The following is a 26,936-nucleotide window of genomic DNA, read 5'->3' on the forward strand; positions in this document are numbered from 1 at the left end:
ATTATCTCTCACCATTTGAAAAGACCCTTGGACCCCATATTCTAATGCCCAGGACAGGAGTACTACACTCAATCCATTAAACAGATGAAAACAACATAACCATACAATATTCTTAAATATCCAAACATAATCTATGAAACTAAATTAAATTCAAAATAATAAAAATTTCATAATAAGATGTAGATCAGACTTTAACCGTGGAAGTATTACTCTAATATTTCTTCCTGGTTTCAATCTAAGCTGTAAATTTCCTGGCCATCTAGCCTTCCCGGTATAAATAAGTTTGTATAGGCAAAAAAAAAAAAAAGCAACCATATTTAATAAGGATAGGAAAAACAAAAGGTTATATATGTGAACAAAAGTTCAATTACACAACTAGTTCTCTCCAATATTGCCTGGCACTGGCTGCATTTAATTAGGGTTGAAGCATTCTGCATCAACGGTCATAAATTCTTCAATCCATCAATGGTTCATGGGGTTGTAGACTTGTAGGTGGCTCACTTTATCCTTTCTCCACTGTTCGGTTCACCACAATTGTAACTTTTTCATTCACTTTTGTTAGAGCATACCAAGAACAACTTTCTGCTCACTTTAAGCCACGTTTGTATTTTCCCAAAAAGCTTTCCCACCAAATTGACACACAGACCATATATAATAAATAAACGAATCAGTAAATAGATAAATAATTCTTATAAAAAGAAAAAACATAAACACAAACCCATAAACAAAAAACGTGTCACCCTAACAACTAACTTATAGTAACATAAAATATGTTGTTTATCACATAATCTGATCAGAAAAGGACGGGAGTCGCCGGAAGAAGTTAGCAGGGATAGACGGCATGTCATCGCGGAACCTCGGGTGGCGCAGGTAATAGAACCCCGCAACCAGCACAAAGCCCCTAAACGGCACCGCGTAGAACAGCAACGACATCACCAAACACAGCACCGCGAACAACCCCGTGGCACGTGGGTCCCGCCAGCTAAACAGCGCCTCCAATCGCTCCCCCTGCGCCGCCACGTCACCCAGCAGCGTCTGCGCCCTCCCCGCAAGCGCGCGCAATCTGTCGTACCTGATCCGCACCACCTCCGCCGGCCGCGTGGTCGGAAACCCGTCAAACTCCTCGTCCAGCTCGTCCAGGCTCACCATGTCCACGTACGACATCCTCGGATCCATGTTTTGTGGGACCCTATGCCGGTAACGGAATCTCAGCACCAAAATCAAGAAAGCATACATGAACACAGTAGGGAGCAGTAAGTATGGGCACAACACAATCGCTGCGAGCAGCACGTGCACCAGAACCGTCCTGGGAGGGTGCACCCACGTGCGGATCCCATCCACCCATCCCAGTAGGGTTGCCACACGTGAGAGACATCCCACCACTCTGAACCAGTTCGCCTTGCTCCGCCGCATGCTCCACACGTGAGTGTCGGAGTCCAGCATGAACTGAACCACTTCCTGACCCAATGCCGGTTCAGACCGGGCGAGGCGAGCCGTTACGATCTTCATGGCCGTTTGGCGTAGGATGTCTTGTTGGGCCGGGCCGAAGGGGCGCACGTAGTGCATTCTTGGTAAGATTGGGCTTGCGTAGGCCTGCATTAGACTCAACCATGAGGAGCATGAGAATCTAACAGCAATCTCTATCTCCCCCATTCTCTTGGCGCCACTTGGTAGCAAAACGACTAAGGAGTACGAGTTTACGTACACCCGGTTGGTGTCCAGCGTGGACAACCGCACGCGAACTTTCCCTACCCTGCAATCTCTGTTAGGTTCTCCATCTTCCCCTCGCTTGTATCTCCCGTTATCGAACACTCCAATGGTGAGAACCGTGCAAGGATCAAAAACATCCCACGTGTACTGTTCGTTCCATCTCGGGTTGAACCTGTCCATGATGGTTCGGGTTCGGACCCACTTGGGTCCGTATTTGGCCACCACGTAAGCGTCCGTGGTGCCACGTGTCCCGTCATTGGTCTTCACCGGGAGAAGGTTCGCAGCGCCGCGAATCCCTACTTCGAGCAACCCGATTGGGGGCTTCGCGAGTTGCTTCGCCGAGGCTCGAACGTCGCTGGTCACGTGAGCGGTTTCGTCTATCACGTGATACCCTCCTTCCAAGCATACTCGAACGTGGATCCTACCCGTGTACGAATTGCTCTCGTCTTCGCTGGAGAGGTTGAACCATCTTGACTTCGGGTCCGTTCGATCATCTGTTCTCCGCTCGATGGATGCCACGTGGAGCTTCGCGTGGCCAACGGTTTTGGAATTTGACACGTCCTCCACTGTGACCACCAAAAACGGCTCAAACGGCTCGGCTGCTACGAACACGAGGTCCTCGTTCCACGTTGGATTAGCCGAGCCAGGTGAGGCTCTTCCTGTTTTGAAAACCTGCGCGCCGAGCTGAGCCTTCACGTACAGCTCCGGATTTCGAGCCTTAGCCTCGGGTCCCGAACCTAGCTGCAAGTCCTGGGTTTGGATGACCGTTAGTCTCAGGTACCAAAGCTTGGGAGACAGATACACTTTAGCTCTTGTCTCCGGTATCAGCCCGCCAGAATCGGACTGCCAAGCCTCCTGAAAGGCCTCGTCAGCCTGAGTCCCGATCCAAACGGCGAGCATGACGTCATTTCCCGGCGAGGTTTCGGATTCGAGAGTGTACCACTGCGGAGCCAAAGGACTATCCGGAGGAACTCTTTTAGGAACCTCCTGCAGATCAAACGACACCGTTCCGAGAGAACTCTCGCTTTTCTCATCCCCTTCTTTGACCTCCTCTGACCAAACGGAAACCTCCAACGACGTCGAATTGAGGCCTTCTTTATCGAAGGCGAAAACCTGATCCCAGTCTTTGCCTTCACTCTCGCTTCTGGTCTTCACGCTGTGAGTCCCGATCACAAGCTTCGAGTAAACGGTCGAACCGGTTTCTGGTTTAGGTCTCTTCGCCTTCACCACGCGAACGTATAAAAACGGCATGCGATCAACGAGGTCGTAGGCACTGCAGCTCCGATCGCCTCTCAGAGATCGCAGTTCGTGATCGCTCACGTTCAGATCCGCACGCTTCTGCACTTCGCCGTGCTTTTCCTTCGGCGGCTTTGGCTTCTCCGTCTGCGCAATAGGTGGATTCTCCACCTCCGGCGGTGGCGGTGCCGCCGCCTCCGCCGTAGCCTCCTCCTTTGGTTTTTCTTCTTTTGATTCTTCTTTAGGTTTATTCTCATCTTCTTTCTTTTCCTTTTCCGGCGGCTTCTCCTCCGCCGCTGGTGCTGACTCTGCTTTCTCCTCACCGGCGTTTTCTGTTTCCGGTGGATCGTCCTCGACGTACCAAACCTTGAGACCGAGCTCTCCTTTGATCTGAGAGAACACGCTCCTCTTCTCTAACGGATAGTAGACAATCGCTTCGGAACCGGATTTCACAAACGTGCTTCCGGAAATCTTGACTTTGCCGAGAAAAGTGCTTCGTTTCCCTGTCCTCTTGTCGTTGTAGATATTCACCTCCAGCGTTTCGGAAGGCATGGAGTCTTTGTCGTGGACGATGAACTCGAGTTTCTCGTCCCATTGAGGATTGAGATCTCTCGATTTCGTCTTGGTTCGCCGTCGCTGGCCATCGAAGTCAACGATCGCGTAAGCACTCGCGGTTCCTTGACCATCCTTCGGCATCAGGTTCTTCGCGTTGCAAACCTCCACCATGAGCTTCCTTCCAGCACCTTCCGCCATAGATCATAGATGAATCTCGTGAAAGAGAAGCTTTTGAGAGAAAGAAAAAAAAAAAGGGAAAACAGAGGACTTTTCTTCTTCCTTGTGCGTTAGTAACTGGCTTGTGTCTGTGTTTCTTGTTCTTATTCGTTATAAGGTTTGGTGGAACAGTGGAAATGAGTGTAGATGAGAGGAAGAAGAAAGTTTTGAGGCGAGAAAGCGAGGAGCTGGGACACGTAGGACGTGAGTGCCACGTTGCGGAATCTCGAGGGAAGACATATCTCAACGGGTGTTTTCTGCGGTACATGTTCCCTGCAGTCAAGGGAATCCCACGTTTCACGTAGTCAGTCACTTCACCACCGTTGGATTTTCTCCTCTTACACTCCCAGCCCTTGATTTGCTTTGTCCGAAAAAAAAGGGAAAATAATGAAAGTAGAGTTAGATAGATATGAGTTTCTGCAGGGAATCTGTATCTGCAACGAGGAGGATGCAGTGCAGTGCAGTTATTTTAAGAAATCCAAAAAGGACTATTGTATAAAAAATTAAAATTTGATGAAACTTCTTAAAAATGTACTTGTCTTTTCTTGACTACATAACTGACTGCGGAAATTTGAATTTAAGAACGTTTTACAGAGTGTATGGTGCCTTGATGGGTTTAACTTATCTTAATGGGGCTTCTGCACCTTCCTGGACTCCTCTTGGCTGGTTTTGGAGCTTCCCTGTACTTCATGCACACTGTGCAATCAGTTCATTGCAATCGAAAAGGATTTTTGTTTCATGACTGGTGATATAAATATTGGCTTGTATGTTGGAAAGAAAGTGAGAATTGGAAAGGCCATAGTGAATGGGAAAACTAGAGATAAGGGAAAAATGAATATGATGAGATTTACCATGTTTTCCTTTTTTGAAACTTAATATTTTGATGACAGATATGAGATGAAAAGTGATATGAATCAATCTCAACTTTTGGATTCTCTGGAAAGAATTTTGTTTGATTCATTTAACTAATCCCAACTAGTGGGAGAAGACTAGTTGTTTTTGTGGTTGTCTATGACAATAAAAATCTCTAAATTGTTTTCTGGGATCAAGCAAGATTTAGGTGCATAATGAGAGTTTGCATGAGTCTTTCATAACAGCCTTTTGTGTGCTGAACTTTTAACTTGTAATAAGACAAGGAGTGAATAAGTGGCTGTTTTGTTAACTAGTCCACCAGTCTATATCCGAACATTGAGGCCAACCTTCATTCCGTATGTTCTCCCAAAAGTTTTTCGTTATGGGTTTGTAGAAAAGACTTGTAGTTTCTAATGCTGCTGCCTGCTGATATGGATACTACTGCTCGTACTGACAGTAAAATCCATATCTATGAAAAGATAACCAATCAAATTGCAAAATTCAATAAGAAAACTCTCTTAATTTTGCTGAATTTATTAACTCAATATATAAATATGAATATTAATTAGCTCGTTATTTATTATGCATTGAAATACAAGGGCCTCAGTTGGAAGGCCAACTTTCAATAACTTTTTTACAGCTAAGTAAGCACCATCTCTCGAGTGGCTGAGAGGAAACATGTTTGTAACACTAATTCAGGGCTCAGTATACTAAAAAATTGTAGTAAATATGGAATGAGTAGCAAAATAATCTCTAAGACACTCTGGACTCTGGTGCAGAACTTCTAATTGGTTTGTTACTGCTTCTAACTTAGGCTCCTGTGAATTTTATTTTACATCATTTAATTTGGAGATTTTTATCAAACCGGGTAGGGGATGTCTAATTTTGATAATTTTATCACAGTACCATGGGCTTGTTTGGTGTGAGTCAGCGCAAATCAACCTCAGGATATTGTCTACAATTAATTAATAATGTAGACAAAGATACTCATGAAATTTAGTTCCTCTGTATATGATTCTTTATTTATTGCATCTCGGTCTAAATCCTCTGTTTCCTTTTTTTTTTTTTTGTCTTTTTTGGTTTTGCACACAGTGCCTTATCCATTGTTTTGATAATAACAATAATAATATTGTACCATACAACCTATGAACTTATCAGTTATTTGGCTAGTGATACTTATGTAGAGTTCGACCCACGAATTTGGTAATTACTTAGTTAAGACTGATTACCAGCTTTCCACGATCACACATGACACTCAGAGGATCAATTAGTCATTATAATTTCCTTAAGGTCAAACGTGTATATATAGACCCAAAGAAAACACAAGATACGTTTTAATCATTCCATATACCGATACATAAGTATCTCGGACCCAACTGACTTGATTGATGAAATTCTTTTTGCAAATACTTCTTCCGACACTAGGTTAGAAGATTAAGAGATTTCGCTCGACCACAGGTCACCACAACTCACCGGAACTCAACCATAACTCAGCCGAAACTTGACCACAACTCAGTCTGAAATCAGCGGAACAAATACAAAACCCACTTGTAGCAGCATTCTGGAAATGTGAACGTTGCTTTGTTTTATGATAGCTTTCTCGATCGGGCAATGGGTAGAGGAAATCAGGAAAACATTAAAGAAAAAAGTTCTGAACTTCAATGTACTCGTTACATGTTACTATATGTCGGCATTAACCGCTATATGTACGGTACTGACAAGTTGCCCTACTATTTAATACCACTTGGCTAAAGAAAATTAATTGGAGTTGCAGGATTATGCTTTTGAGTTTCAATCTAATGTTCGTCGGCGTCTAAGATAGAAACTGAAAATTTTTTATACATCATGGTCCCTGTTATTAACGGTCGGATATAGTCATGCTAAGATAAATTTAACATCAACAACCGATTATGATTTCATTTAATTGAAATTGCAAATTAATCACATAAATAAGAACTCGATTATGCTGCTTAAAATAGTCTTATTTTGTTGGCAACACTGCTAATCACATTCATGATTATGTAAATGCTTGATATCTATGTAATTAGAACTGAAATGAACAAACTAGTCAAATTAATCTGATTCGAAATTGGACACTGTACAAATTTATTTTACCAAAAATCAACCGTGTAAATAATTAAGTGGGTAAGACTAAAGACTACTTTAGCCAATTAGCCTGCACTGTCATTGTCTCTAAGTTATTCGCAGTCTCCCAAAATATAACAGGTTCATCCCAACAAAGGTTGGGACAAAAGAACTAATTAGCTTTATTGAAACTAACCCAAGAACTCACAAAATGAAAAGAAAAAAAAAATAAAGCTGTGGGAGATATTTATCTCTATAAAAAACTTCTGAAGCATTATATAATGAAAAAGATAGAGTTTGTAAAACTATCATAAACCAATAAGGAGATATAAGGGGAAACTCGATTTATAAGAACAAGTTAACGAGACCAAATCGGAGTAAATAATATTCTATTTAACTCAATAAATTATAAATAATTTTATTTGTTTAATTAAATAAAAATGTTAACCTTTTGAAACATTAAACAAAATTATTTACATATGGTTTTGATTTATGATCAAATTTTATTTTTGGTTCTCAATAAATTTTTAACTTATTGATCCTAATAATTTTTTTTCCCTAAACCACTATCTAAATCACATTTCAAAGCAATATCTAAACAAATTTGGAGACACAAAATAAAAGTATGGACCAAAAAGTTTAAACTAAAACAAAAATTTAATTATTTATCAAAAACCAAAAATATATTTAAATCTAATATATAATAAAACGAAAAACAAAAGAAGGAAAGATCATGAGTTCAATTCTCTCCACTAACAATTACCAACTAACATTTGTTTTGTTGATGATAAAAAAAAAAAAAAACTAATATATAACAAGGAGTATTCAACTATTTTTTTGTGTAGATAATCCTTCATATAAATAGACTTAAATATGTTTTTAGTTTGAAATACTTGGTTTTGGCTCCAATTAAAACTCTATTCTTTTGTACTCTCAAATTTGCAGAATGTTTTTAGATCCTCAACTTCACTTTTGGGTTTAGTCCCTCAAATTCTCTTTAGGGGACTAAAAACTACATTATGCAAAATTGAACTAAAAAAAATTATTAATTGGAGGACTTAAACTAAAAGTGTCTTAAATTTAAATTTAAGTCATATAAACATTATATCATTATATTGTAAATGCCAAATCCGAAATGCATATGCATATTCTTCCCTTAATGTCATTTTTCTTATTCCATTTGAATGGGAAAACGAGGATTAAAGGGAAACTAACCTCCAATAGAATGGAATGTTCAATTCTCTGGAGTGAAAAAGAAGCCTACAGATATACAAGAAAAGGGATATTGACATTTTTCTCAATACACTATAAATATGCAATACACTACAACACTACGTTACAAATTCGCCGTCATGATACTGTTTGAGCCCGTGATATTTGTCTTGAGAGAGAGGAGTCTAGATTTAATCTCGCTAATCAAATGTGATATATCATGCTTCCAGGACCAAGATGGTTCATTCAGAGCACGTACAGAATTAAGACAGACAAGCAAGGTTCCACCTTCATGTAAAAGAACCTGCATGCATGTAAAGGATAAATAAGAGACATGATTAAAGAGCAACCACAGAAAAACAAAAAATAAAAGAAGCAAATCAAGCAGCTAAGGTAGTGGTATCACTCAAAAGCTAAAGGACCTATTCTAAGGGATGTAATAATTCACAGGAATCAATGCGAACAAGTTAAGCTGAGTATACTTTAATGATAGAGGTAGTACCTATCAAATTCGATTTACTTTTTTAATTTTTTCTGCCAGGGGTGGAGTTTTCTCGGCTAAGTGATACTGGTATGGCCAGTGGGCAATCTTTACTAAAATGATTATGATTCGTGAGGTTTATTATCACAACCAGTAAAAAAATGCTTGCTCAAGTCATTCACTACATTATGACATAGTGCCCAAAGAAAACAAATGTTCTACAGCAGAATGGGAGAAAGATTCAGCATAAAATTTATATTGAATTTTCATACCGTTAACCACAATGGCAGAAATCCCAAAACTGATGGAAGGGAAGCCATGACAATGGACGTCAATGCTAAAGCCACATTTTGTTTAATCTGCACGTGCATTCACATATAAAGCAACATCATCCAAGAAATGACGAAATAATGTATTGTAACTGTTGCTATTAAAATACCAGTGAAGTTGTTTGACGAGACTTGGCAATACAAAATGGCACTGCAGAAATGTTTTCTCTAAGCAACAATACATCTGCAACAGCTATGGCAGTTGCACTAGCACGGTGAGCAAGAACTATCCCAACAGTTGCAGCAGCTAGTGCTGGGGCATCATTGATGCCTTCACCAACCATAATTAAGCCTCCCCCTGTCACAAGTACAAACAAAATGGCTTAAGAGCATAAAACGTATGTGCAAAAGACATCATGCAATTTAGTCCAAATATTATGTAGGAACCTGGTTAATAAAATAGTCTAATCATAAAAATGACAGTCTCATAACTGATCAACAAAGGTACAGTAAAACAAGACTTGAAAATGAAGCATGTAAAGGTAACATTTTAGGCCATAGTTATCAGAATCTCATGATTTACAACTCGATACAAATTGGCAACCTACCAATACATATTATAAGATGAATCTTAAATGACTTTGTATCTTGTGATACATGAATGAATTTGTGCAATATTTTGTATCATTGATATGAATCACACAATTCAACAATTTGTTATTTTTTAATTTTACTTTTCTTTAACCGACTTATGAAAAAATTAAAAAGTCATGAAAGCATAAATTGTTAAATGAAATGGAATTGAAGGAGCACTTCTGAATTTATCCTATTTGATTATTCCATTACTTATTTGTCACTCACTTGTTCAATGCATGTACTCTACTTAGCTAATTAATTGCTTCATTTCATTCTTCTAAAATAAAGGCTTCACAAATCCCAATATAACTAATAATTTTCTTTTATTAGAGTTTTGGTTAAGTTGTTTTATCTATTTCTAGTTCAAAACTTGTACATCAAACACTATATCATCTATGCAATAGATTTGGAAGTTATTTTTCATTGTCTCTTAATTTTATGGTTCAATACAAATTACGATTCACAATTCAAAAATTAGCAGTGATTCATGATTTGAATCCCGATTTGGTAACCTTGTTTAGGCTTCAGTTCTGCACAATTTACTACAACAGTTGAAGCTAGAAGCTGCAAGAGGGGACGCACAAAACTTATATTGGGAAGGAATCATTAGTATGCAGAATGCAGTACAGAAGTCAGTCCACCGTCCAAATATAATTCACTTCACTTCACTTCGTACCCCATTGCCCAGAGGCTCTTCGCTATGCGAAGGTATGGGGGAGGGATGTTGTACGCAGCCTTACCCTTGCATATGCAAAAAGGCCGTTTCCGGATTCGAACCCATGACCAACAAGTCACCAAGGCACAACTTTACCGCTGCACCAGGGCTCGCCCTCACCGTCCAAATATAATATCCTTGTTAATTGTAATCAGAGACAAAGATATGCTAATCAAGGAACTTACCCATATCTCTTGAGATATCCTTTACATGACTCAGCTTGTCTTCAGGCTTCAGGTTGCAATGAAACTCATTGATGCCCACAGCACTTGCAACTCTCCTTGCACTAGACTCATGATCACCAGTTAACATCATCACACGAAACTTTGCTTCATCTTGCAATTCTTGAATAACATTAGAAACCCCAGGACGAGGCCTATCCTCTAGATGAATCAATGTTACCTGCATCAAGTGATCAACCAGTTAGGTTCAGGTGGAGACTGTTGAGAATGAGACAATGGCATATAATATGAGAAAGGCTCAATGTGTCTTATTTGGGGGGAAGGGGTGGTTGGGGGTATCCAGGCCAGAGAAGTTAAACAATTTGGGTATGCCAGCCAGCTTCTCTGGCTGGACAGGTCTATGAAAATGCTTAAAGCATTACCCCTTCGGCCATTCCCAGAAAAAAGATCAGTAGAAAACAATATACCACCTTCTGATTAACTGAAAGGGCAGCATGAACATATTCACTTCCATAAGAAGATGTATTAACAGCTTCCTTGATCTTTTCTGACTCGACTTCAGATTGACAAAAAGAGGTGATGAAATCTATAGATCCAAGTGATGCTTTCAATAGTTTAGCACCTCCAGTTCCTGACTATAATAAAACAAAAATAAATTTGAGCCATTTTAAGTGTCATTCCACAAATAAACTATATGCGAAGAAAAGATATGGCTCAGCCACTCAAGCATCCCAATTATTCTAAAATAATTAAATATGTGGGTATGACGTGAGGCATGTACTAAAATACCCAAACCCGCACTCATTTTAGCGACTAATCATTTCTCCATTGTGGGTATTATTGTATGTGCTAATCAAGTTTGAATCCAATTGTGATCCCTACTTCTACACCTCCTAAACTAAGCCTATGTCCTACCTTCTCTAACTAACAATAACTATTCATACTCTACTATAACTAACTGTTAACATCTGGGAATCTCTAACATGGCCATGGGTCCCATTATAATATATAGTCAGCACTTGCATTAGCATCAATATATAAAGAAAACAAATGCAAACTAATGAAAAACATCTTTAAAAAAAGTGCACAAGGAAACAATTGATGGTCTTTGATTATTGTATGCAATATGAGCTTGAGATACTGACAATATAGGGTCATGTATATTACAATACAATACCTGACTTTGTCAAGCAAAATGAATATTTAAGTAATGGGTTGAGCAAAACACATAATAACAAAATACCTCAATGCTGTTAACAGTAGCAGTAAGGCCTCTACCAGGAAAGTATTCGAAACTTTCAACAGAAATAGATGGGAGGTCTTTGCCTTCACTATGGTCAACCACAGCCCTGAAATTCATTTTACAGAAAAGAAAAAAGAATAAGGACAGAAAAGAGATAATCATGTTTAATATCATGCTTTATTTATACATTTGAGATGGCATAACTGAACATTCAAGAATTGAATTGTGTTGGGGAGAATCTCATTGACAGGAATTAACATTTAATGTGATAAGTTGTAGATACTGCAAATTGATTGCAATTTCCTAACTGCGTTCATATTGTTAGCTATTGTAGGTTACGAGTGATCTACTTGTTCTCCCCCTTTTTAACTCCTAGGCTAATATTTTCAACAAGGAGTCTATTAGGGGCCCCTGAATTGTGTTTATTTGTAACAAGCTTTGTGCATATAATCTATATGCTCTAGCTTGAGGGGGAGTGTTAGTATAATAAAGTGGTATTGGGCCCATAAGCCCATTAGGCATTAGTATATGTTGTACATAAGTATATTCTTGTACTCCTATTTTCATTAGATAAATAAAATTCAATTTCTAGAGAACCAACAACAGCCACCATTGTAACTAGTAAGAAGAGGGTTCAAAAATAACAAAAATACAGTCTATTCAAAATGATACCTTCCAATAGGGTGAGTAGTACCCTTTTCCATAGCTGCAGCAACAGCAAGAGCTTCTTTTTCACAGGTGGGAATGCAACAGGAAGGAACATTTGATTTATTGTTTCTAACATGATGACCATAAATGGGCTCAATTGCCTTGAATACGAGTCCACCAGTTGTCAATGTCCCTGTTTTGTCAAAGGCAACAGTATGACAAGTAGCTAGAGCATCCAGAACATGCCCACCTTTGAGTAATATCCCCTGCAAATTGAGGTAACTATCACACCCACAATAAAAGAAGCATCCCATGCTTAAAATTTTGGAATAATTTGAATAACTTTCTAACCAACAAACAAACTGTCAGGATATAAGGAGAAGGGAAAGTTAGTTAACATAGTTAGACTATTAAGTTAGTTAGTTAGTTAGTTAGAGGGGTTTATTAGATATAAATAAGGGAAGAAGGATAGGGGAGATTCAGATTTGGATCATTAGTAATTGAGCATTAGCTCTTTGTGAAAGGAGAAATCCTTTGTGAAGGGGAAACCCTTGGAGGAGAGTTTTTTCTCCTATTTTCTGTTATTTTCTTACTACTAGTCGATAAAATCTTTTCTTTTCTTTCTCATTTCAATTCTTGGTTCCTAACAATCATCTGAAGGACTTATGGTGAAATCAAATTTTTTCCATTCAACTCACCTTATTATTGACAAGCCTCATCAAGAATCTTTAGTCTGGCAGTAAAAATTTGTTTCATCATCTTGAAGACAAAACTTGTTTCCTTGTTATAAAATATATCAATCATGTTCATGGCTTAGTTTTTCTTCAATCACAATCTTGTTCATGGCTTAGTTTTTCTTTGATCACAACTCACAAGTCTGATCAAGTTTTAGTTCACATTTGGTGCTTAAAATTCTTACTTAGAATAATGTGGGTGGGGAGATTGGCATTAGAAAGAAAACACTCTACTCCATGTACAATAACCGTAACCGATATACAAAGCTTTAAAAGTTTGTTCTTTGCATGACAATTAATGAAAGCTCTCTCCTCTTTTTCAAAATGTATAAATAGAATTTTAGTTGCTAACATCAGCATGGACTAAACGATTAAGATTTCATAACATTATTTACAAGGTCTTAAACTCTGGTTAAGGGTGTAACTCGACCCCATAAAATCAGGCATGTAAGGTGATTGGCCAAGTTTTATGAGGGTTACATTGGCCATATCTTTAGTCCATGTGGAACTAAACATGCTCCCTCACACTCAGCACAATGAAGATGCTCTAAAGAGGCCACAGCTAAGGCGAGGCATGGTGACTGCAATTAAGGCGGCTTTCCAACACCTTTGCACTTGTTCAGCTTCAACTCAGCTACTCAACGACGCCAAAATCCACACCGCACACTGCTTCTCTTCTCTTAAGGGGTTGTATCCATGGTGGTTCTTGATGATGAGTGTGAACTTCTCTCTCAATTTTCTCACAGGGTGAAGCATAGAGAGAGATGAGAGAGGGTAGAACGAAAGAAAGAGTGAGACAAGGTAGAACGAGAGACACAGTGAGAGAGGTGAGAGAGGGTAGACCGAGAGAAAGAGTGAGTCTGAGAGGGAGTTTACGTAGGAGTGTTCATGGCAATGGAAGAGGGAGTGCCCGTGACAGGGTAGGAGGCCAGGGACATCACCACGCCTCTGGTGGCCAACATGGGGAGAAGTTTTCTGATAGAGAAAGGAGAAGAGTCACTGTTTACGGTGAAAGTAGGGGTCTTGCAGAGAGTAGGAGGGCATCTCACGAGGTGGATAACAACCCTGCTAGTACTGATGTTGGATGGGTGGAAGTTTCCTATAGGAGGAAGAAGAAATCAGTCGCAGACAGAGGACCCTCTGTGCTTAGTAAGCGACAAAGGCAACATAGGAGAGGTACATGGAGAGATAAGGAGGATGTCACCTCCTTTTACTTCTCAAGATTCCCTGACGGAGTAAAGGAAAAGGATTTATGGAAGATTTTCCAAAGGTGGGGTAAGGTGTGGGAAGTTTTCATTCATAAAACTAAAAACAAGGCAGGCCATAGGTTCGGTTTTGTAAGGTATAAGGAGGTCCAAGATGTACAGAGGTTGGAAAGACAGCTGGATAATAGCATTTTCCTTGATGGGATCAAAATGTTTGTCAATAAACCAAAGTTTGAGAGGGAGAATGCGAATAGAGGCTATCAGCATGGTACCCTCACACATGGAAAGGGGAGAATACAGGAGGTGGACAACGGTGGCCATAAAACACGCGACACGGGTGGAAGACTTCGGTCATATGTTGAGGTGGCTAAGGGGGTAACACCATCTGTGGATAACTTGTCTAACCAGAAGGGGACTGTCCTAGATGACATTAGACCAGTCCTGAGCCCGGTCTCTCTGAATCCAACCAACGAACACAAAGAATGGGTACAGAAGGCTTGGGTGGGCAGATTGAAGAATAGGGGAATGTTTGAAAGAGTGAAGGAGGAACTGAGATGGGTTCTAGACCCCGACATCAACCCTTGTTATTGGGTTGATGATTGGGTTATCTTACCCAACCTTGAGGATGATAAGGCACTTCGTCTAGTGGATGAGGAACGGACGAACGGCTCCACACCTTTACTAGACCTCCAGAAATGGTCCCCATCTATTCGTCAGACACACAGGTTGGCGTGGGTCCTGTTATGGGGTCTACCGCCAACTGTGTGGGAAGCAGTTTATTTAGAGAAGATTGTGGCGGAGCTTGGGGAGCTGGTAGAGGTTGATGTAATGGTTGAGGAACGCTGGAGGTTGGACGTGGCGCGAATCTTAATTAGGACGGACCTCAGACCGGGCATTGCCGTGGCGGTCCCAGCCGTCATTGATGGAGTGGATGTTGTTATCCACATCGTTGAAGACATGCAGGGGCTCGGAACGAAGACGAAGCCCAAGCAAGCCCTCACGTGGTACCCGCCATCACCTTTCTCGACCGAGCCAAACACTCCCACAACTTTCACAGGTCGTACCCCAGGGGTTGTTAACGAAGGAGCTTCGTCGGACGGTGGGTCACAAGGCTCCGACGGCGGGTTCTCTGGACATTGGCGCCGTACCCAGTCGTTCCTGGCGGGTCGGGTCAATCGGATCCAACCTACCCACGACTATCACATGGAGCGGTCTGTTGATGACAAACCTGACGTGGCCCAATCGTTCGGCGACAACAAGGGCGTGGAGGCTCAAAGCCCGAAGGAACGCAGCAACGGTCCTCTTCGACAGAAACAGATACCTTTTAATGCCAAGACCAAAAGTAAATCCTGCGTTGACATGCAAAAGGAAATATTTGTTTTGACCTCAATGGATGCAGAGGAGGAGCAGAAAGAAGACGCTGTGGAGGTGGCAGACTGTGATCAGAACCATATAGGTGTTGAGGAGCAAGAAGAAGACGCTGACGTGGTCCTGTCTGGTTCCATAATGGGTAATTTGGAGGGAGAAAAATATATAATAGCCCCTTTTGAGGAGAGGTTAGCCCGTAGTAGTGGTACATATAATAATCTGGAAAGCTCAACCCCATTACCCGAAGGTCCTTATCATTTTCAAAATGTAGAGGGGGAGTTGGGCCAGCAATTAGTAGGCCCAATTCACTCTGGTACCAAAGTTTATGTTAGAAGAAAGGAATCTAAGGTTTCCAAAACTGTGGCCCAATCTGCTCTACACCCCCCTCCCCCCCCCCCCATAGTCTTAACCTCTCAGCCGCATGAACCTTGCCTGGAACTTGACGTGAAGGACCCAAGTACCAATATCTGTAAGCAGCTTTCCCTGGAAGAACAAATAGCTCTAGCCAGTGACATGGGCCTCACATATGGTCAGGAAGCCCAGATGATTAAGGAGATGTTGATTCACATGGAACAGAGAGATAACTCTGTGGCAGTGCAGAAGGGTATCAAGAACCACCAATTATGATTATACTATCATATAATCCTAGAGGTTTGGGAAGGGGGATTAAATGGGCAGCTATAAGGAGACTCAATTTTATACATAAGACTGACCTTGTGTGTATTCAAGAAACAAAAAGAGAGCACTTTGATAAATCTATTTGCCAGTCAATGTGGGGGGATTCCACTGTCTCTTGGGAAAGCGTTCCCTCTGTTCAAGCAGCTGGTGGCCTTCTTTGCTTATGGAATAATTCAGTTTTCCATGTGGAAAGGAGTATAAAAGGCAATAGATTCTTATGCTTAGAGGGGAGATGGCTGAGTGAAGACCAGAGGCTTTTCATAGTCAATGTCTATGCCCCTTGTGATCTAGCTGGGAAAAGAAATCTGTGGGAGGAGTTAATTCAGCTGAAACAATCCAATCCTGATGGAGCTTGGTGCTTCCTTGGTGACTTTAATAGTATAAGGAGCCAGGAGGAACGTATTGGACTATCTCAAAGGTCAGCTGATAACTCAGACACTTCAGAATTTAATGCCTGGATTTCAAATATGGAGCTTCATGAAATCAGAGGTTTTGGTGGCAATTTCACTTGGTTCAGGCCTAATGGTTCTGTCAAGAGCAGACTTGACAGATTCCTTGTTTCAGACCAATGGTTAAACATATGGCCTGATTCCACTCAGCAGGTTCTGCATAGAGACTATTCAGATCACTGCCCAATCATTCTGAAAACTCAGATTCTTGACTGGGGACCCAAGCCCTTTAGGGTGGTGGATTCGTGGCTTAACCAAAATGGATATCAGAAGATGGTGAAAGAGGCATGGATTAAGGATCAGCAGGGCGGATGGGGGGGCATAGCTCTTAAAAACAAGTTGAGAAATCTCAGAAATAGCATCAAGCAGTGGAGCATAGTTAATGCTGATGGTAATATTAACAAAATCCAGAGTCTGAAGCACAAACTTAATCTTTTGGAAATTTCAGCTGGAGATAGACCTTTATCTGAAGATGAAGCCCAAGCCAAGAAGTCCATTCAACAACAGCTGTGGGAGGCCTCAAATGCTTATGAATCCCTCTTGAGACAGAAATCTAGAGAGAAGTGGATTAAGGAAGGGGATAGTAATTCAGCTTACTTTCACAAAGTTATCAATTTTAGAAGAAACTTTAATGCCTTTCAGGGTCTTTTTATTGATGGGATTTGGGTTCAACAGCCTAACCTAGTCAAGGAGGAAGTTCATAAATTCTTCCTACATAGATTTACTGAAGACAAGCAGTTTAGACCTACTCTTGATAGAGTTTTCTTCCGATCAATTGACCAGAATCAAAGAGAGGAGCTCACTGCCCCTTTTTCTGACCAAGAAATTAAAGAGGCTGTGTGGAGTTGTGGTGGAGATAAATGCCCGGGGCCCGATGGATTTAATTTCAATTTTATTAAGGCCTTTTGGAAGGTTTTGAAAGCTGAATTCAGGAGATTTGTGGATGAATTCCACTTCCGTGGGTGTTTCCCTAGAGGCAGCAATGCTTCTTTCATGGCTCTTATCCCTAAAACAAATCATCCTCAATCTTTAAATGACTACAGGCCTATTTCTCTAATTGGGTGCATGTACAAAGTCATAGCTAAGCTTTTGGCAAATAGGTTGAGGGGAGTTATTTCTGGTATTGTTGATGAAAGACAATCAGCTTTCATAAATAATAGACATATCCTCCATGGGATTATCATCCTTAATGAAGTGGTAGAGGAAGCTGTGAAGAGAAAGCACCCAGTCATGGTCTTCAAAGTGGATTTCGAAAAGGCCTATGACACTGTTTCCTGGTCCTTCCTCGATTATATGCTATCCAGATTAGGATTCTGTGGTAAATGGAGACAATGGATTGCTGCCTGTCTCCAATCGGCAACAATTTCCATCCTAGTTAATGGTAGTCCTACTAAAGAATTTACCCCTTCTCGTGGTTTGCGTCAAGGGGATCCCCTAGCACCATTGCTCTTCAATATAGTGGGGGAGGGTCTCACTGGTTTGATGAGAGAGGCCATTCTGAAAAATCTTTATAGTAGCTACTGCGTTGGGAAGCATAAGGAGCCTATTAATATCCTCCAATATGCCGATGATACTGTTTTTATTGGGGAAGCTTCTTGGGCGAATGTTCTTGCCATGAAGGCAATGCTTAGAGGTTTTGAGATGGCCTCTGGTCTGAAAATTAACTATGCCAAAAGTCAGTTTGGGATTTATGGGAAGCCTGTTAGCTGGGCTCATGAAGCTGCTCAGGTGCTGAATTGTAGGCAGATGGGTGTCCCTTTTCATTATTTGGGTATTCCTATTGCTGTCAGATCTTCATCTCAGATGGTGTGGGAGCCTGTGATCAGTAAATTTGAGGCTAAACTCTCTAAATGGAATCAGAAAAGCCTATCTATGGCTGGCAGGGTTACCTTGATAAACTCTGTTCTAAACGCTTTACCAATCTATCTCCTCTCCTTCTTCAAAATTCCTCAAAGAATAGCTGATAGACTGGTCTCTCTTCAGAGAAATTTCATGTGGGGTGGAGACCTTGACCAAAAGAAGATCCCTTGGGTTAAATGGGATAACATTTGCCTCAACAAAAGGGAAGGGGGCCTGGGTATTAAGAACCTGGTCAAGTTCAATGCTGCCCTGATGGGAAGATGGATATGGGAATTATATTCTAATCAGAATCAACCCTGGGTTAGGGTTCTTAATTCCAAATATGGGGGGTGGTCAGCATTGCAGAATGGCAAAGTTCATTGCTGGGATTCTCACTGGTGGAAAGACCTTAGGAGATTATATCAGCACAATGATTTCAAGATTATCCATCAGAATATGGCATGGAAGGCTGGTTGTGGGGATAAAATCAGATTTTGGAAAGATAGGTGGTTGGGGGAGGAAAGCACTCTGCAACAGAAATACTCTCAGCTCTTTTCGATTAGTAAGCAGCAGAATGATTTTATCTCCACCATGGGTAGCTTCTCACAGAATATTTGGAGATGGGATTTGAAATGGAGGAGACATCTCTTCGAGCATGAGGAGGGTGTAGCTGTGGCTTTTATGGAAGACATCACTGCTTATACTCTTCAGAATCACTTGAAAGATAAGTTGCTGTGGAAAGCTGATCCTAGTGGGCTATACTCTACTAGGTCTGCTTATAGGCTTCTATCAAGTCAAAACAGTACTGCTTTAGATGGGATAAATTTCCAGCTTGTTTGGAAATTGAAGATACCCCCAAAGGCGGCCATCTTCACCTGGAGGCTCATCAAAGATAGGCTCCCTACTAGAGCTAATCTGCATAGAAGAAATGTGGAGTTGCAGGATCTTACCTGCCCCCTCTGTCACAGTGAGCAGGAGGAGGCAGGACATCTTTTTTTCCATTGCAGATACACTGTTGGCCTGTGGTGGGAATCTTTGAGGTGGATTCAGACTTTCGGAGCTCTCCCTTCTTCCCCAACAAGTCATTTCAGTCTATGGTGTGAAGGTTTGGTTGCAGGAAGAAATCAGAATAGATGGTGTGGATGGTGGATTGCCTTAACTTCTGCCATCTGGAAGCATAGGAATTTACTCATTTTTCAGGGCTTTCCTTTTATTAATTCCAAAGTTATGGATGATGCCTTATTTTTGGCTTGGTCCTGGTCTAAAGCTAGAGTTAAAGGTTTTAATATCCCTTTTAATCACTGGTCATCCCATCTAATGGAGGCCTTTGATTAATCAGGTGTCATACCTTGTAGTTGGGCTTTGTGAAGGGTTTTTGTTCTCTTTTTGGGAGGCTGGCAGCACAGCTGCCTTTGTATGTTTATCATCAGTACCCCTGGTACTGTAGTTTTTTCTTATTAATATATATATATATTTTCTGCCTTTCAAAAAAAAAAAAGGCGGCTTTCCAACACACCCTGTTACATCCAGGGCTAAGATGCAGGTGACCAAAGAATAGATCTAAGATAAGCTCTGATATTATTTTAGAATTTGGACTTAAGACCCTACCTCAAACCCACAAAATCAACTTGTAAGGTGAGGATTGTCCAAGCTTTATAAGCTCTATTTAAGTCATATCTCTGGGCAGTGAGGGACTAAACATGCCCCCATTAAGGCTGCAATTAAGGCAACCCAAAGAGACCACAATTAAGGGCTAAGGAGGGCTAGGGGTAACCACAACTAAGGCAACTTTTCAACACATCCTGTCACGCCCAAGGCTATGTCCCTGGAGCGTGGCAATGCAAATAACCCAACAATGGATCTAGGACAAACTCTGATAACATCTTAGATTTTTGGCTTAAGGACTAACTCAATGATCTCACTACTTACCAGTAAATTTAGGAAATAATAGCACTACAAAATATATGTGAGTATAAGATTTTCAAAAGGTGCAAGATTATAATTCTTAAAAAAATATACTGAATACAAAAAATGAAAAACATGAAATCATATTGACAGTGCAAATACTTCATAATTGAAACACTAGGATAACATTTGATTCTAGCAAAAGGAAAAACTAAGATTCAAAGAGCAATTTCATATGTGATGTTAAAATTTGAAATATATTTTGAAGCGTAGGTAGATACCCCCAAGTAGATAACTGTTACCTTTCTGGCACAGGAGCTGATTGCTATAGCATATGCCAATGGGGCCACAGCCAAGGCACAAGGGGATGCTGCCACCATAAGCCCTAAGGCTCTGTAAATTGAACCTCTGCAAGCTACATCAATCAGACACTAATAAGCTGAAATACGAAAGTTACATCATATATATTATATAGATATGCAACACCATATTTTTAGGATACTACATCCTTTTAACAAGAAGATTGGAGAAAACATGGGCATTGAGAACTATATAATTTGGTGATAATGACTGTAGGATAACATTAATAAATAGGAGACTTTAGTACCACTTGTTAAACCTAAACCATGATACACCCCTTGCCCAAGTCCATCAAAGACAGAAACAAAAGGGCTATGCCCATAATGGGGCTGGTTCTGAAGGAACAGAGAGGGCTGCAGGCATATGAAAGGAGGAATAAAGAGGGAGAGGGAATTGGAGGGTCTATCCTCACAGCAGAGAACAAGACAAGAGAGGTAGATAATGACCTGAACAGCTGGCACAACATGAATGAGGAAGGAATAAGTGGAGTATTTAAGGCATTAACTGAGAAGGCAGATAAATGTGAGTAAGAGGAGTAAGAAAGGTGTAGAATAGAATTGAGAAATGGTAACTGGTAAGGCTTTGAGATGCAGTGAGATACTCTGTGCATCTGCAGAATCTCCCTTGTAATATTTTTTTTTTCTTTTTCCTGCACTTCATTTTGTGATTAAGTAAGCAGAGGCTACCTCTGCTTGTAACTTGTAAGCAGCTTGATCTCTGTTATTTCTACTTTAATTCGAAGTTGCTATGAAATTATTATAAAAGGAACGGAGTAAATAGCATATCTGACCCACAAAGAAAAACAAAAGGACAACAGGATAAAAACATAACTAGTTATCAAATTTTAAAATTTATTAACTATATTATACAGCACTACTAGAGTAAAAGAACTCAAAAATTACCAGATGTACTAATGAATGGCCACTTAAATAAAAATGGCCCAATAACAGCAATAGCAATTGATAACACCACAACAACTTTGCTATAGCGTTCACCAAATTCATCAAGCCACCTTTGAAGTTTAGGTTTATTTGACTGTGCTTCTTCAGTCAACTGAACAATTCTGCTGAGAGTTGATTCCTTCCAAGTTTTGGTTACCTGCAATCAATTAATTTTTTATTATATGGCAAGTTTCCAACAAAATCACACTTTTAACAAGACAAGCACCTAATCAGAAACAAGCTTAAGTGTTGAACAAGACAAACTAGCAATAGCAACCTAGCATCACAATCTCTAGTAAGCCCATACATATGAACCTGACTCATTGCTCTATTTTTCAATCTTCATCAATGAAAATGAAATTCCCAAGCCTAGGTATGGTTAATGTCGTGTGAAACTTGCAATTAATCACCAAAAATATAATAGATATTTATTTACATCTGAAACATACAGCAACTCTCACTAACTACCTATTAATAACTCCACCAACTTGAGCATCATCACAATCACTCCTACCAACCTCAGAACTAGCAGTTTACGGTCATACTCCTAAAATAAAATATACTAAAACAACCAATAATCAAAAGTGTGATAAGATTAATTATACAATTGCAGCCACTGCCACCATATTATTACTATTGCTTCGCACCCATTAACACCACTAATTTGACCTTGTTCTCTAAATTGTATCATCCATCACCATCATGAGCAGTCACCAAATTCATCCTAATATATCCATCACCACCCAGCCCCAGCTATTATTGTTGCCATTGCCTTTTCTGTTGTCATACTACCAATATTATTACCACATTTCCAATGTCAATATAAATGCAAAACTTTTAAATTTAGTAGAATATGCAAAAATTGTTGAAATTTACAGTTCAACATACCTCCACGATTATCCTCCCATCTAAGTTCCTTGCACCACCAGGAATTCTATCTCCAACTTTGGCTTCCAAAGGTTTGACTTCCCCTGTCAAGTGCTCGGTGGTAATTGTGGCACTTCCTTGGAATACTTCACAATCTACTGGCACAGACTGATCACAACACCATCCCCATTATACTTCAATAATCTGCTGTATAAAACTTGAAATTCCAAATTGTGCATGTATGAGTTTGTATGAGTCTGTGTTGTGTATTAGAATATACTTAAGGGTTTGAAGAAATTATAATATTTTTTTCTTTTTTCTCTTTTAGGGGGAGGGAAGGGGCAATGTGAAAGAATCCTTTATTAAAAGAGAAAGGAGACATAGAACATGAGGACAAGGAATGCTCTTGAAACCACAAAAGAAAAAGAGACATTTGAATTTTTTAATAAAAAATAATATTGTAAGGGAATTGACTGAAAACAACTGATGAACCGTATGAGAAGATTAAAAGGCAATCTTTCCAAAACAAATTTTCCAATATTTGGTCCGTAATGTTTCCAGAACACAGTGATATAGTTTGGTACAGACAAGTTGTGTGTACTCAAGATCAAATTAAGCTGCAAAATCAGTTTGGTAGTATAAATAATTTTCACGGCATTAATAATTATTCTACGGACATTATAAAAAGAATTGGAATCATAATTATAATTATTGATTCATAATGCAGCAAATTAACAAACCATATATATGAAAAGGTTAACTATTATGCCCAAGCCACCAAAAATTGTAATGAACACCAGTTAATACAAAATACTTATCTAGTTGAAAATCTCAAAAACATCACACCACAACAGTCATGGTTTAACCTTCTTCTAGACATTGAAGAAAACCACAGTGACATTGGAACCAATTCAAACTTCAAAATTACAGCGAGGCAACTAATTTACTAAAACCAACCTCACCAGCGCCAACCAGAATATATGATCCTACAGTTACATCATGCACGGGAACCCTCTTGTACGCCAAGTCAAACGTATTGGGGAGTTTATCATCATTGGTATCCAGAACAAGGGCGAAATCTGGATTATTTTCCTTCAATTCCCTAACATCAACCATCGACCGGCTGGTGAAATACTCTTCGGCTGCAGAAACCATTCACACAAGCAAATCAAACTCATTAACTCATGTTAGTAAATATTTGTTTTATACCTATATATATCTCTCTCCTTTAGCCAATAGACACCAGAAAAATATTTTTGCATTTTCCTCTAAATTTCTTCTCTTCCTGTTCTTATAAAAAATTACTTTTTGAGAGAAAGAGTATTGGTATTCAGAAGGTTCGGGAATCCTTTTGCTGCACACGATCGGAACCAACGGGTTGTCTTATCTTGAGAGACGAGCGCAATCAGATTCTCCTACCAGTGCAGTGAGAGTGTTTTTTCTCTAAGGATAGTGTTTGCACACTTCAATCCAGCAATTTAAAACTTCTCCTTTAAAATTATTTTCCTTTGGACTTATCATATGTTATATTGCATTGTTAATCCATATTTTGTCATTTTCTGAAGTTGTATTGCTACTATTGTTCTTTTATTTTGTCCAAGGCTTTGCATCTTCTTCCCATTTATTTCTTTCATTTTATTTTATTTTCTAACAACTCGAACCTACAAAATTTACTAATTCAGCAAGTGTGCGAGTTGGACCAGTAGCTCACCGATATGCGCGAGGTTAAACATGGCAAGAAGCAAGCCTCCTTCCAAAGAGTTTCCCATGAATATCGACGCAAAGGCTGCCATTGCCATTAGCACATGGATGTTCACCTTTCCACTGCTGATTTCAAGGAGAGCGTCAAGTGATGCAGAAACCTGATAATAGGAACAACACACATGCAAAGTGTAATAATGGTATTATAGTAAAAAAAAAAAAAAGTGAAGGGAGTGAGAGATTGTTGTGTTGCGTACCCCAACCAGAGGAAAGGCGACGAAGATGAGAGAGTTTTGAAGAGGCTTGATAAGTGGCTTAGGCAAGGTGTGAGGGCAAATTGCGGCGGCTACGAATAGAGCGGTGGAGAAGCAGCATAGATGCAGGTGCTCCCTCAGGATGTCTGCCAGGTCCATCCATCTGGTGGCTTTCGCGAACGCGATGACAGCTTTTTGAGGGCCGGTGAGATCAGCGCCGTGGATGCCGTGTGAGTGGTGATGGTGATGGTGATGGTGGTGGTTGTGACCGTGGTCATGGTCGTGATGATGATTGTGGTGGTGATTATTGGAGGATTCTGCGACGCAGCGAAGTCTGTGGCGATGGAGAATGAGAAAATTGGGGGAATATAGAGGTTTAATTGAAATAGGGGGAGGGCGAAGAAGGAGGTTAGAGGATCGAATTCGTGTAACGCCCGTGTAAATATGAAGAGAGGAGTGCAATTTGGTGGAGGGGATTGAATAAGAAATTGCTTCCATTTTGAGATTGGAGCTTGAGTTCATATCAGAGTCTATTCCGCTGGAAGCTATGCTATGGCTCTGGTGCAGTGGTTACTGGTCTGGTCCTTGACTGGTCGCTATGGACTGAAATTGAAAATGAACCATTCGGGCTCGTCGTTACGCGGCTACGCCATCCCCACCACATAATGTGCTCATTCCCATAGTTTGGGTACGCTGCTGGTAGGGCCATGGTAGTAATTGGCAAAATATCATATCACACACTAGGTCTTTGTTACTCCCTCCTTCGCATTATCTCATTCATTCAACTAATTCATGCATCTTAATAAAAATAATTAATTTCACTAATTACATTAAATTTATTAATTATTTAAAATTTATTTTTTTCTTTTTATTCACCTAATTAGTTTTTATTTATGTTTGAAAAAAGAATAACTAAATAAGGATAGTAAAAAAAGTTGATTAATGCATCTAAAAATTAGAAGAAAAAAAATTATAAAAAAGAATAAACAATTTTTAAAAAAAAATTCTTATAATTAATGATGGAAGGAGTAATTAATTGATAATGTCTTTTTTTTATTTTATATCATACATTTCAAAAATAATTTTGGAATTAAAACTTGAGAGATAGAAAAAATGTATACAATGTGATTTTTAATCCTTGCCTTTTAAAAATAATTTAAATTTTTGTATTTTTTAAATGTTGCAAATTTCATTCTCCACTTTATACTTTATTTTAACATGACTAAAAACAAAATTCATCACGTTTTAGAAATAAAATATCAAAGACTAAAATGAATTACTAAGTGTATGCTTGAGTATCCATAACAAACAAATGTTGGTGACAAAATGAAATTTGCAGAAATATTAACATCTTCCTTTTGCATTTAATTTGTGGTGGACCATTGGATTTGATCTCAAAATTTGCGCACAACAAATTGGATTGAAAACCAAACACGTTCTAAATCTTGACCTAAAATGCATTTTACCCTTAAAAAAACTATTTTTCAATGATAAATGAGAAAATTACACTCATCTTTCGTATATTTAGGACTTATTACATTCACACCCATCATCACAAACCCCCCTTATTGGGATAAATTCATTGCAGAGACCCGCTGGTCATATGTTCTGTTAACTCTCCGACATCATGTGTCTTGCACATGCAATTTAATGAAAATTTTAGCCATAAATGTCCTTATCTTCTTCATGAACAATTTGATAGTTTTGCTTTCAACAAGTAGGTTCAAGAACACCACAAGATCAGCTTATAACCAACATAAACATTTTTAGTCACCCACCCGATGGTCCTCAACAACAAGCATCGTTCAATGTTTTGGCTTAATTTTTTTAATAAAAAATTAAATTCATACAAAGAAGCCATTTTCACAACATGAAACAATATTCAATGGTGCGCACTTGAAATTAAACCCACACCAGCAAGCTATGTTCAATGGTGCATCAACACGTACCACAAATCAAACTCATAAATCAAGCCACCACAACAAACACTAACCCACTCACCACCGCAGCTATCACTACCTCAAGATTGAAATGGGAAAATAGAGTAAAGAACAACAATCCAAAAAGAAAAAGAGTCAAGAACATCAAGAGCAGCTAATTTCAAATTTGACACGGACAAATTGAGGTAATATTTTAAAAAATTTAAATAAAAAATATTGAAATGTGTTGTTACAATCAAAAAATGAATCTTGACTAGTTACAATCAATCCATTTCAAAGGACAAAGAAAACTTGCAATTGTTCTTCCGTTGCACCTAACCCAGACATAGGCTACAAGACTCTTCCTCTTCTTGGAACTGACCTACAGCGAACGCAAGACAACGAGATTTGAACGCAACAAACACAATTTAGAAAAATTAGTGTTTTGAAACAAAATCACAAATCCAAATATGAACGCCCACTTGCCGTTGTTGAACGCAGTGAACACGCATGAGGCAAGGTTAGTAGTGCACGAGCGAGCATAAAAGAAGACGTTGTCCAAGGTAAAACTCGAATCGATGGAAGTGTTGAGTGATGGTTGTTGGGGTGCAATGCGGTGCTGTGCGGTGAGTGGGTTGTGGAGGCAAGGTAGTGTGGTGAGTGGTGGTTGTGGACA

At 39.6% G+C, this 26,936-nt stretch overlaps 2 protein-coding genes across 2 annotated transcripts; both read right to left on the bottom strand.

The window, feature by feature from the left end:
• Window positions 1-327: 327 nt before the first annotated feature.
• LOC114412432 (FT-interacting protein 7-like) lies at window positions 328-4,146 on the bottom strand. The gene has a single exon (XM_028376334.1). It carries the CDS (start codon window positions 3,697-3,699, stop codon window positions 781-783), a length of 2,919 nt encoding a protein of 972 aa, XP_028232135.1. The 5' UTR covers window positions 3,700-4,146; the 3' UTR covers window positions 328-780.
• Window positions 4,147-7,739: 3,593 nt separating this feature from the next.
• Window positions 7,740-25,035, bottom strand: LOC114412433 (probable cadmium/zinc-transporting ATPase HMA1, chloroplastic). Its single transcript, XM_028376335.1, has 13 exons — window positions 24,345-25,035; window positions 24,098-24,248; window positions 23,344-23,528; window positions 22,408-22,554; window positions 21,481-21,676; window positions 20,521-20,633; window positions 12,065-12,306; window positions 11,393-11,498; window positions 10,620-10,784; window positions 10,153-10,369; window positions 8,787-8,974; window positions 8,620-8,706; window positions 7,740-8,170 (listed from the first exon to the last, which is right to left on the bottom strand). The coding sequence occupies exons 1-13, from the start codon at window positions 24,861-24,863 to the stop codon at window positions 7,991-7,993; spliced, it is 2,496 nt and encodes an 831-aa protein (XP_028232136.1). The 5' UTR covers window positions 24,864-25,035; the 3' UTR covers window positions 7,740-7,990.
• Between the last annotated feature and the right edge of the window lie 1,901 nt (window positions 25,036-26,936).

This window comes from Glycine soja, chromosome 5 (assembly GCF_004193775.1).
Source record: "Glycine soja cultivar W05 chromosome 5, ASM419377v2, whole genome shotgun sequence".
NCBI classification, from domain to species: Eukaryota; Viridiplantae; Streptophyta; class Magnoliopsida; order Fabales; family Fabaceae; genus Glycine; species Glycine soja.

Coding starts and splice junctions, on each gene's coding strand:
- LOC114412432 (XM_028376334.1), bottom strand. CDS start 3,699: ATGGCGGAAGGTGCTGGAAGGAAGCTCATGGTGGAGGTTTGCAACGCG.
- LOC114412433 (XM_028376335.1), bottom strand. CDS start 24,863: ATGAACTCAAGCTCCAATCTCAAAATGGAAGCAATTTCTTATTCAATC. Junction 21,677..22,407: donor ATGGGAGGATAATCGTGGAG/GTATGTTGAACT, acceptor AATTGATTGCAG/GTAACCAAAACTTGGAAGGA. Junction 12,307..20,520: donor TCAGCTCCTGTGCCAGAAAG/GTAACAGTTATC, acceptor CTCAATTTGCAG/GGGATATTACTCAAAGGTGG.